At 42.6% G+C, this 11,733-nt stretch overlaps 4 protein-coding genes across 4 annotated transcripts; 1 reads left to right on the top strand and 3 right to left on the bottom strand. All coding sequences in view use genetic code 11, as the record gives it.

Moving 5' to 3' along the window:
- Positions 1-2,877: 2,877 nt before the first annotated feature.
- EGR_03587 (Josephin-2) lies at positions 2,878-3,833 on the bottom strand (the record flags this gene model as incomplete). Its single annotated transcript, XM_024492836.1, has 2 exons — positions 2,878-3,571; positions 3,823-3,833. The coding sequence occupies 2 exons, from the start codon at positions 3,831-3,833 to the stop codon at positions 2,878-2,880; spliced, it is 705 nt and encodes a 234-aa protein (XP_024352719.1).
- Positions 3,834-4,538: 705 nt separating this feature from the next.
- EGR_03586 (DnaJ subfamily C member protein) lies at positions 4,539-5,259 on the top strand (the record flags this gene model as incomplete). The annotated part of the gene is made up of 3 exons (XM_024492835.1): positions 4,539-4,615; positions 4,655-4,763; positions 4,798-5,259. The coding sequence occupies 3 exons, from the start codon at positions 4,539-4,541 to the stop codon at positions 5,257-5,259; spliced, it is 648 nt and encodes a 215-aa protein (XP_024352718.1).
- Positions 5,260-5,548: 289 nt separating this feature from the next.
- Positions 5,549-9,033, bottom strand: EGR_03585 (39S ribosomal protein L37; the record flags this gene model as incomplete). Its single annotated transcript, XM_024492834.1, has 4 exons — positions 5,549-6,064; positions 6,142-6,459; positions 7,148-7,414; positions 8,647-9,033. The coding sequence occupies 4 exons, from the start codon at positions 9,031-9,033 to the stop codon at positions 5,549-5,551; spliced, it is 1,488 nt and encodes a 495-aa protein (XP_024352717.1).
- Positions 9,034-9,670: 637 nt separating this feature from the next.
- EGR_03584 (Cytochrome b5) lies at positions 9,671-11,047 on the bottom strand (the record flags this gene model as incomplete). Its single annotated transcript, XM_024492833.1, has 4 exons — positions 9,671-9,743; positions 10,601-10,665; positions 10,702-10,830; positions 10,934-11,047. 4 exons carry the CDS (start codon positions 11,045-11,047, stop codon positions 9,671-9,673), a joined length of 381 nt encoding a protein of 126 aa, XP_024352716.1.
- Between the last annotated feature and the right edge of the window lie 686 nt (positions 11,048-11,733).

Genomic DNA, 11,733 nt, shown 5'->3' with positions numbered 1-11,733 from the left:
CACTGTCTAGTAACTGTACTGAGGGAAGAGCAGAATGTGTAGGTCATTGCGTAAGTCGACCGCTAGTCATATCAACACTGGCCGTAGACAGCTCCATAACAAACTTTTCTAGTTGTATCGAGGCTGGTGTCGCCTTAGCTGTTAATAACATTCCTGAAGAACACGGGAGTTGGGTAGACCCAATTCCCACCCTTCTGTTAAGGATTGTTACAAATCTCCCCAGTCACAGCATATGTCCTTCTTCCGCTACGCTGAGATTCAGCATTCAGAAATGGAACTCAGGATAGCTGTCCTTTGAAATTGGGTTTACTTTCTGCTGCCATAGTCAGAGTAGTGGGACCGAAATTGCATTGCCGACGTACAGTAGGGCCGGAGGGCTATTGATATGGTCCGGAGGCCACGTTGATCACCGAGAGTATCATGGTGGGGGCTTAAGTGCCCGCCTAACCAAATAGAGATTTAAATTAACTATTGGAATATTACAGGGATATTTTCTTAGAAGTAGTAGGTAAGATTACGCTTTACTATGGACTATTTTTTACACAAGGCCGAGAGAACCCATATGGGTTTTCGAAAGTATCTCTCGTTGGTTTTCTCTCAGTCTTAGCGTGCCAAACGTTTAAATCGTGAAATTGGTGACTATTCTAACCAACAAACTATTGTCACTTTGGGTTGTTTGTTAGAATATTATTACGGTATATGATTATTTAAACAACCCGAAAGGAGCCAAAACCAAGTAGAAGAATTAAGTAAGTGGGACATGTTAACCAAGTACATAAGGTCCTTCATTGAATTAGATGCCTTGTAGGTTTTATCCTTTTTTAAAACCCCGGTTCTCCCACCATATAAGACATTGCAGTTTTCGCGGGTACTTCCTGGTTGTTGATGCAAATTGTGGTGCGCCAAAGTCAAAGTTTTTAACGCCATCTCCTAAACGTGATCAAGTTGAGCCTTTTACTTTCTACCACGCTTAAGCTTGCTTCACACTTTCGGAGTTCCAACTTTTCAAATGCAAGTTCTGTGAATTGAATCCAAAAATGCTCAACTAGAACGTACTTCTCTTTCTCCCGAGCTCTGTGGACTCCTTGTGCATCCAGTAGTGGCGCATCCAATAGGCATAACTCAACTACGTGCTCAAATGAGGAGGCAAATTGTTACTGAATTTAGCATCACAATAATGGCGCGTTTTTTTCTAACTAGGCGAAAGCATTCAACTCTTTCAAATGACGTATCTTATCAGTCTTGATGCTCCCCTCCAGTGTGACTGATTTTGGCGCTAATCCCCATCCTCTCAGGCATATGAACATATTGCCCAAGTCATCCTCAGTGAAAAACAAAGTGTTCACCACGCAAATTATTAATAAAATAATAGTGGCATTTGGCTTTATTTTCATTCCTTTAATAGTAAGATAAGTTAGACCCTCCACCTGCATCACAGGATTGACCTTAACTGTTCCCATTCGCCAGTGGTGAGATGATTGGACCAGGACAACACAAGTGGGGAAATTAACTATAGTTTATTAAAGTAAAATAAAAAGTTACGGGTGACTTAATTAAGAGTAATGTGAGCAAGCGTCAAAAGTCACATCTTTCCTGTTAGCTGAGAGCACTGGCACTTCACAGGTCATGTGAGTGTGTAAAATTGGCCTCTTCATATACTCTCATGTGAATATGATTGCATTGGACCTCATCCTCATGATTCGCCATGGAGTACGAAGCTCTGAACAGTTCTGCCATGTTCCTGCGGGAAAAGATGAACTGTCGATAAAAGGTCTTCGCTTTAAAGAAAGGTGGTGCTGATCCGGGAACTCCCACGGGACCCAGAAGCTCAAAACTCATTTCTATCCCGTGTTTGCGCATTCTGCAGATGGCAAGTTTTTTTGTCTTGTCGATCTTCAAAATCTCGTCGTCTTTTTACTCGCAACTTAACCGATGAAGGATTGCTATTTTCAGACTAATAATGCCTTCCTTGATTGTGCAGGCTCAAATCTCACAAACTTAGCTCTCCAGCACGTTATGCGTCTACATGACTTAAATCCTTCCGTTATGTTAATTCAAGATGTTTGTATATCATCTCCAAGTCACGAAGTGGTGACAATTTGTTTGCCGCACCGTAGCCCGTAGAATTCCTGGCACACACAGAGCTTGTGTGAGGCTGCATCAAGATAGTAGGACGCTGTAGCCTCATGAGACGGCAATCATTCAAATTAATGTCTCTACTTAGTAAGACTTGTGCTCACCATATGATTGGTCACCTTGAGCTTGAAATAAAGTGGGATGGTAAAACAAACCAACATAAGTGCTGTAACTTCGTTCTAGTCCGGGTGTGGAAGTAGTAGCAGAGAGGCTTCTAAATGTCCAAGTTTTCGAAACCAGACGCAATTGAGAGGATATTTAGATGGTCACCTAAATGACTGTTCACTAGACGTACAATTAACAACGGTTCCAAGGATGTCAGGTTTGTGCTGTGCCAATTTAAAGAGAAGAATACAATGGCTACGACGAGCAGGTTGTCTACATCCATGTATCAAGTTGTAGGAAAAAGGAGTGAATGTTTTATTGATAAGTCTGACAACACGGACTCTCCAAACTCTGCTGTTCAAACCCGTCCCGATGTTCTAGCAACCTGTCCATCCCTGTAGCCATCCACTTTTCTGAACACCAACAAGAAGCAATCTCCAGTACCAGTATGCCTTATTGCGTCTTCGGGTGTTGAAGTTACGAGAGTTAACGATATTCTGACCAAATATGTATAGTTAACAGAAAAAACGATCATTTCTAAAGAGAAAAAAATGCAAAAAAATGAGAGACAAGGAGGGGAAAGAAGAAGACGGTGCGTATATGTGTGCAAACGATACAGTAGAATAGTTGCTGCGTTCAGCTGGTCTTGGCAACCGGATGAGAGCGACGCTGCTCTACAACCAGCTCCTCCTCGACCGTGGGTTTAGGCGAGGGAGGCAAGCGCCAGGTCCGATCAGCGAGCACTTCCTTAGGCACCACGAAAAGGAGCTGAGAGTCAGGCAACTCCTTTAGGCGTCGCTCGATGTATTCGGAAAATTGGGCGTGAGACTTCGCGACCAGCGCTGGTTGTCGCAATTTGGAGTCAAAGTCATAGTAGTTTACCACATCGGGGTCTGAGGTCGGAAATCCACGGAAGGCCACCCAATGCCGTCCACCCACGGAAGCGAGGCTCTTCCGACGTGTGTTCAGAATACACCCGACAATTTTGTTCCAGTCCAGACGGTGTTCCGCGAGGCTGGTGCGTTTGTCAAACCAAACAATATCGTGACCAGTCTGTTGGAGAGCGACTATCAGGGCGTTGGCGTCAAAATTTCCCAGACCCAGGATGTTGCGGTGGGGGTTCATCAGAGGTGAACAGTTAGGGGCGAGTTCCTCACAAATCCTATTCAAATCGGCCTTAGTAACGGCATCTCTTTGAAGAACATTGTTGATTGCATGAACAGCACAGAGCATAAGAGATTGGCGTTGGTGATAGAGTGGAGGTTGAGTTGCATTTCTTTTCTCACTGGTCATTTGGGACGTATAGGCATTACGAGTGGGAGTAGGAAGGCTTGCTAAATGGACAACATTCAAAGGCACGTAAGGCTTATGATGGAAAGAAAGCCCATAAGACAATAGCAAATTATCAACCAATTCCAACTACAAATTGGTCGAAAGGAAGGGATACAATAAGATATCACAATTGAAGACACTCAGGTTTCGTTATCAGGAAAAGTTACTTGGGACAGATAAAAATCAAACAGGTAGAAGCAAATACTACAAAATCAAGGCCAAAATCTCAACTAATGAGCCAAGACTTACACAGGAACCATGAACAACTTCATACGACTGCCAATAAAATGACACTAGCCAGCTAAATCAACCTTGATATTTAATTGTGTGCCAATCAGCTAAAGGCAAATAAAAAATTTGTGCATTTTATTAGTTGGACATAAAGTACTTCAAGCCAATTTTATTTTCAAACAGACCCAGGGGCTTAAAATGCACTATGCAAGCAAGTCTTATGTTAATATTTTAGCACTGGTAAATTACATAATGCGGGAAATGCACAATTACACCTATTAGGCAAAATTGTTTATTGCTTATCATCCAATTTTTATTTTTGCCTTGAAGGAGATCTGCAAGTAGCCGCAGCATGCGTTTTTCAGACTCATTGTCACTATAATGTCTTACATCAAAACGGCTGTTCAAAAGTCATCCATATCATTTATCCTTCAAAAATAATCCAATTTTGTGTTAAAGTAATAGTTATTACCCTTCCTGTCGAAGAATTCATAATTTGTACTCATATATTCCGTGCTTTTGCCGTATTATGCACTTGCTCGATTTGGTTTAAAATTATGCACATTTATCTGGCAAGTGAGCCTACTAGGAGCAAATTTTCAGGGTGGCATCAACTGCTTTGTATAGTGAAATTGTCATTACTTGTGCTGACCTTTCGCTGTGGAGCGATTTATTGGAAGCTGGACTAGCCGTGGCTGTAGCTTTTGCTAGAGATATTTAGTGTGTCGACCAAAATGATCAAAATCTCATCTATTTGTCGGCCCTTTTGGACGACATCGTGGACATTTTTGATGAATAGCCAATTTAAGCGGTAGTTCTACCTTTCCTTAGCTGATTTTGTTTTAAGTAGTTTCGATAGTTCTATCAGTTCGCCAAAAAATTATTATAACGTTCTTGGTGTCAAATCCAGTGCTACCTCTCAAGAAATTAAGGAGGCATACATACTGCTTTCTAAAAAGGTAATTTCTAATCTAGTTTGGTCGAAACTCTTAGTACCATCCCGATGTCGCCGGCGACAACCCTGATTTACGTTCGAAGTTTGTTGAAATAAATGAAGCATTTGCCATCCTTGGTAAAGAACACAGTCGAAGGGAATATGATTTTCAACGCAAAATCAACCCCTTTAGCGATATCGAGTCAGGCTATAAGATGGAATACCCAAAGCCCGAGTACCTTGATCCCAAGTTGATTTTGGCCTATGAGGAAGAAATGCGTCGGCGTTGGAACGCTAGATTGATTGACTGGACGAGAGGACAAGGTGAATATGAACTTGAACGGGGACATCACGTGAGAGCAATCCCCACTACTTTTTCTCACTCCTATGCGTCGCAGGAATTCCTCAAGTACGATGTCCTCCTGCTTGGTGGGTTATTCATGTTCGCCCTTGCCATGGCCTACATCTACCGTGATATGTACGTTCCTCCTTGTCGTACTCACTTACGCCCTTCTCCTTGAGATATTCTAACTAGAACCAAGCATTATGCATTCCGTCGACGAAATGTCTTGGTGCCTCAGAATTGCATCCTGCATTATTCACTAAAAAACAGCTATAAACAATGTAGACCCCGACGGCAGCTTACAAATCCCGTTTTAAAACTACCTAAAACGGACTCGCTCGTAGACTAATTTTAAGGCTTCACAACTACTTTTAGTTTCTTTTATTCTAGAAAATCCGCATCTCGAGGCCGATCCTGATGGGGACAAGAAAAGACCAGGACTCTCGTAGATAGGAAAATACTTTATTTTACAATACACCACCACTATTAACACCAATCGCTTCTGATTTCTCACCTTTATTTGCATGCGTCCCGTAAAGGTAGCACGCAAAAAGGCGGTAGAAGACCTTCATATCTAGATCAGTGTACCTGGTGTTGCGCAGCATGCTGCGCTTGGGAAAACGCTTCCGCACCATCTCATGATTGCCGTCTACCCAGGCCACATTCATAGGCCCCTGAGGTGTGGGATTCTTGCTCCAGTCGGGCGTCGCCAGGGTATTCAACTGGAAGGCAATAAAATCGAAGAAGACTCCATCAGTACACACCGCCTCCACTGCTATAGGCTCAGGAAGTGGGGCTTGGCCGCACTCGTTGCCATAGAGACGCTTGGCGGTAGCAATACATGAGGCGTAGCAATGCATCAGCCCTATAGCCTGGCGCTGAGGTACTGTGATGCGTTCCTTTTCGGGAGCCGTGAAGTCCGACCAGGTGTTGGGCAGAGCAATGTTCACTGTGATGAGGTGGGGATAGAGGTATTTGGTAGTCTTTAAGTAAAAAGTTAAAAATTTTGGACGCAAAGATAGCTGGCATTGTGAGGGCTGATGAAAGGAGGCGGACGTACACGAATACCATCGGAGCTGTCCTGCCTGTATTGCGTCGTAGAGGTGAGGTCGATTAGCGGCGAGATAAGGTGCATGCGTGCCTTGGAGGCCTCAACAATCTGTGCTTCGGTGGCACTGAGGGACGCAGCAGGCTGTTCGAAAAGGGGTGTTGGGGTGGGCGAGAGAAGGACAAGGTCGTTGCGCTGACTGAACTGCACCCGACGCTGCTGCTCTTCTCCCCATAAAAACGACGTCTCCAAGACACGGTCACGTAACAACCAACGCGGCGGCAGACCTGTCCGCGAGTCGCTCGACGGGGTCAAATGCATCTCCAAAGACTAAGGTGGGAAAAAGGATAACTGAGAGCCCGAAGCTTGCTGCCTCCACCAGGTCCGCGTTTACTACTTAAAATGTTGCAGAGGCAAATTCTACGTCGATGTGAAGGTTCTAAATTTATTACTGGATGGGGGTCTAGACTACAAGCCTTTATAACTGATTTAGCAATAATCACATCAGAAATGAAATTGGTATTACGCTTGTAACAAAATCAAGAACTCCACATTAGTAAAGCACACCTTTATTTTGTTCCAATCAGCACCAGCGTTTCTTGAAAGCGACATTTTAAATATATGCTAAAATGAGGAGTAGTAGAACTTGCCCTTATTGCTCCATAAGATTAAAAGTGGAACCCGCATAATTAAACAGAAGCAATATCAACTTCGAGAAGATCCACGCGCCTGAAATCACGATTTTGTTTAATCTCCAAAGGCTCAGTACCGTGTAATACCGTTTGAAACGTTAGCGAAATGAGCAGAGAATGCTCTTTCCCTATCCCCATCAAAGGCAAGATGATATAACAACCGATGGCTAAAAATTTTAATTAGTAAGAGATCATGCAGTTCGGAAGATAGACGAAAACACCACTACATCTCAACTCCTGAGGGCAGTAAAAATAATGTAAACGCATAGCCATGGGTTTGCCATAATAAATGACTACTAGACAATGCTAGAAACTAAAAAGCGAACCTGGTTTTGGCAGACGCGAAAGAGATTGCAAAGGAGGTAGCGAGCCACGTTGGTGGGATGGATGCCAAACTCGGTTTTGAATTTCCAAATGAGTAGCTCAGGATTGTAGCGCTTGGGCAACTTGTCCTCGTCCGTGTGCCATACATGAGCGTGCAACACGCTCCGCTCTACCGCCGAAACCAGTGACTGCATATTGGCCGCCGCCGATGACGCTACCTCCTCATAGATTGACTGCACCGCCGAAGGAGCGCCCTCATGAACGACGGTCTACGTAACAGGATGGATCAGTCCTAAGTAAAATTAAATTGATGAACAGTGTCTACTTAATTGTCTGCATGCTGGATGGGAACAGATAAGGCATAACTTACTACGAATAGTTTTAGCTATGACATTGCACTAGCCGTAGACGATAATCTGGCGGCTATGTAACACGCATACACTCCAACTCATTGACATTTTAAGAACCGATAATAAGAGTACGATGAAATCTGTTGTAATTGGGGTCCAACCAAGGTTAATAGCTTAGCCTAAGAGCGAATATCAAGGAACTCGGTAGCCTCGGCGTAATGTATCAAATGTATGAAGGAAACTCGCAAAGTCCTTGCAAAGCTTACTTACATCGTGTGCTAAAAAGCTCCACCACAGGCTCCTTTCTCTACAACTATGCATCATGCAATCATTATAGCCCGGTATTGGTAATACTACATTCTATCACGGTATAGCAGTTGCATTTGCTTCAGGAGGCTTGTACACAGAAAAAGCCCTTCGGAACCGACAAAGATTAGGCTCTCATAATAAGATGGCGCCATATAGAAAGGGGTCAAGGTAAAGTACGCTTAAATGGGATTCCAAACTACCCTTTTCTGGGATGAATTACAGGAAACCCATTTCTTAAAACAAAGTGACGAAATCTCAGAATGAGTTTAACAAACAGCATAGAAAGCGAATCCTGATGCGTAATAATAATCGAGCCCAACGATAGACCATTAAAAATTTTAATAATTGCCATTTATATTGAAGAGTTGGTGGAGTCACAGTTCATCAAATGCCACGCTTTTCGCAAATAGCGAACAAATGATCATTTCAGAACCATGCTAATCAATCGATTCAACGATTTCAAGTGCTGATCAAAAGGTCCAAAGTAAGCACAGAGTCCAAAGGCTGCGAGGATGCCAAATGACAACATGGGGCCAAGGTCGGATTTTCGCGGACTCCATAACGAACCTCAACGCTTATGTACTTTCTGGAAGGACAATCAACAATCTCTTAGGCGATGAATAGCAGCTGACCAAGATGATACTGATACCTGACAAAAAATTCGAAAAACTTAGTCAAACTTTGGGAACTCAAGTTGCAAGCTGATTCAATCTACTTTGAAGAATCAACAGTTCCCATGACAACGATAATAACCAATGAGAACATCATTAAACACACAATCAGATAAAGGGGATGAACAAAAAAAGAACTACAAACATCGAAGACAAGAAAAAGAGACTTACATTTGTGAGCATGGCGACCTGCGCAATGTCCCTGCAAAAGAGGCGAGAAGGTTCAAAGATGAGGCAAGGAGGTAAATTGGATGCCGTCTCGGTCCTCCCACCGAACTGAGCTAATCGCTGAGCAAGCTGGCGCTCCCAGACGGCTCTCTCCTCCGGTGTCGCGCCCATTTCGATTTCACGTGCAAGGGCATCGCGGTAGCGGGTAGAGACGAAGGTGTCCTCCGCCTGCGCCGCCACTTCTGCGATCCGCGGATCGGCGAGAGCCTGTCGAGGCACGCGGAGGCGCCGCGCGGTCATGATAGAACCCTGTTCCTTCCACTGCTTCTTTATGTACACCGGCAGAAAGTCATGCCGGATTCGACGGTAGAGTTGGAAGGTGAGGCGCATTCCTAAGGCGGAATAAACAGGTTGGTGGTGTGTTACTGAAAGCCATCAGCATTTACCTGGGTTGTTTAGAACATTATATTACTATTGTGAATTAAAACAACTAAAAGGATAAAGGTTTGCGCAGATACGGAGAACGGTAGCAAGGACACCTTGATGAATCTTGAGTTATCAGGCACATGCAGGTACAATAGATGCTCTTTGCAAACCACATCAATGACACGACGCATGATCGTGCAATAATTTCAACTGATCCAAGTAACGTTAATGTGAGAGAGGTATCTTAAAAAGGAAATTTCAAACATCTGCTAAAAATTGTGCTTAATTTGGTAAGGTGAATTCAGAGGCAGAGGTGCGTTGGAGATTCACACTGCAAAAGAAAGACCAGCAAAGCAAGTGTAAAAAAAAGTGTTTAGTAGAGCAGACTTGACAGCTGGCAGTTTTGTGGTATGATTCCAAATAATTATTAGTCCTTTGCAATCTAACACCAAGGCAAGCATCCTTTCAGTCGCAAACAAAATAGAAAGACCACCGAATACATTGTATTTGTTTTACAAAGAACTTAGAAAAGACACGAGCAAGGGAATACAAAACTACGCTTTCAAATCATTGAGGTGGTAAGTGGTAAAGGGAAATGTATCTACTTAGCAAAGAAATAAGCTGCCACTGCCACACTTGCTATGAGAACGGGAAGGAGAGCACCAGTCCAGCCACTGAAAAGAGAAAAATCAGTTTACACAAAGTCCGGGGTGATACTGAAAACAGCCTAAGTGAAAACATATACATTAGAGCAGAAAAGTCTAGCATTTCTTCCTGGTAAAATCATAAGAACATATATGAACTCCCATCACCACAATGGGAATGTTAACGAAACTAGGGTTAGGATGAAGCGCAGGTACAAAGAACCTAGCAAACGGGTTTGAATCGGTATTCCTGAAGAGAAAGCTACAACGCAGCACTTCACACAAGGAATTAAACAAGACGTTATCAGAGAGAATACCATAAGAAACAGCGAATCCGGATGAGCAGCAATTTACCCGAAGAAATGTTGGGAAAAATTCGAGCCAATCAGAGCCAACCAAGTTTTAAAATTGGGCTTAACAGGCCAAAATGCGGCAGAAACGTGTACGAGACTGGGCACAGAGATTGACGGAATCGTCGCACAAAGCAAAGAAACACTTTTCAACTAATATTGTGCTGAGTTTCAATAATCCGAAGGTTTAATTTGGCACAATGAGCCCAAGGGCAGCCGAACATACAATTCACCAGATTAACTATTTTGTATTCGAACATGATGAGTACACAGAAGAAAACAGCGGTGGTTTCATCGAAACCGAAGGAAACGCATGGCGGCGCATGTGCCAGCTAATAACACAGAAACTGGCATTGCGAAATTGATCCAATTGTAACTATAAAAGAGAACGATGTGTTCATTGGAGGTTACTCCCCCATGATTAGCTTACTAATCACAGATGATTGGTGTGGTGTTCATGAAAACCGCACGACCAAACATGAAGCAATCATGCACCCAAATAAATCGACTTCATTTATAGGATAATGGCAGACTTACGCAAAGCTTGCTTTTTTGTCCCGAGAATAGTTTGAGGAAAATTTAAGAGAAGATTCTTTATCCTTCTAGAAATCCTGCATTGATGAAATACAGAATCATACGCTATCAATAACTCCAATACAGTACTCTTTCAAAAGTCTTCGAGCTGCTTCAGAATGGCCGACATCCTCAAAAGCTTCCGTAGCGTACCCGCCCCCACTTTCAAGAATTACAAAATCACCACCAGGATGCTAGTACAAAAATAGGCAACAAAAGTAGTGATTCTGAACTAGTTCACGGCATCATACATTGATTGATATCAGTATACTGCATTGTACCGAAATGGAAACATACTTGATCCAGAAATTTTGAGACATCATACACTTTATCATGAATGACAATCCAACAATCATTTTCAGAATTATGTTTCTTGACCTCTTCTAGGGAAAACACAGCAGACTCGCCCATCTCAGTTCACCACTAACTAGGGCGTAGTGAATTGTAATGTGAAGCAAAAATTGGGGTACATCATAACACATTGTACTTCAGTTTCTACTTGGGTAGAAAAATCTGTAACATAAATTGTGTGGTTCTGATTCAATCACCTTTCCTCAAAAGCTCAATAAATAAAGGAAAGGTGTAAAAAAACAAAATACATTTTACTAGAGAAATAGTAAAATAAAACAAGTGAGGAAACATGGTAAAACATTCGGCCACTGAATTTCTCAAAATTAAATTTAATATAGTTGCATAAAGTCGGCCACCTAGCCATAATGTGAGTGAAATATATCCTGTCATTAAGGCTTATATATTAAAGAAGAAAAGCTTACCTTAAAAGGGCTACTAATGAGAAGGGGAAAATAAAACCTAATTTTTCTTCGGATTTGTAACTGTAAGTTCATTCTGAACCAGCCAGCGACGATCTGAAATGGACAGAAGTAATTAAAAAGCATTTAGCTGAAGCCGCTTTTTCCAGGTCAAATGTTAGTAACGACAGGCACATTATTAGCCCATAATACAACCGTAGTGGATAGTATCCGATGTGATAGAAAGCAAAAGGGTTGGCCTTTACAAATGGAAGAGTCCTTATCTGTTTGTAAAATTCACACACTTTGTAGTGTTAAGGCAAATGTGTCCAATTTTTTCGGAATTTA

This window comes from Echinococcus granulosus (assembly GCF_000524195.1).
Source record: "Echinococcus granulosus chromosome Unknown EG_S00019, whole genome shotgun sequence".
Lineage (NCBI taxonomy): Eukaryota > Metazoa > Platyhelminthes > Cestoda > Cyclophyllidea > Taeniidae > Echinococcus > Echinococcus granulosus.
Note: the sequence above shows the minus strand (reverse complement) of the source record. Positions and strands in the feature narration are given on the sequence as shown.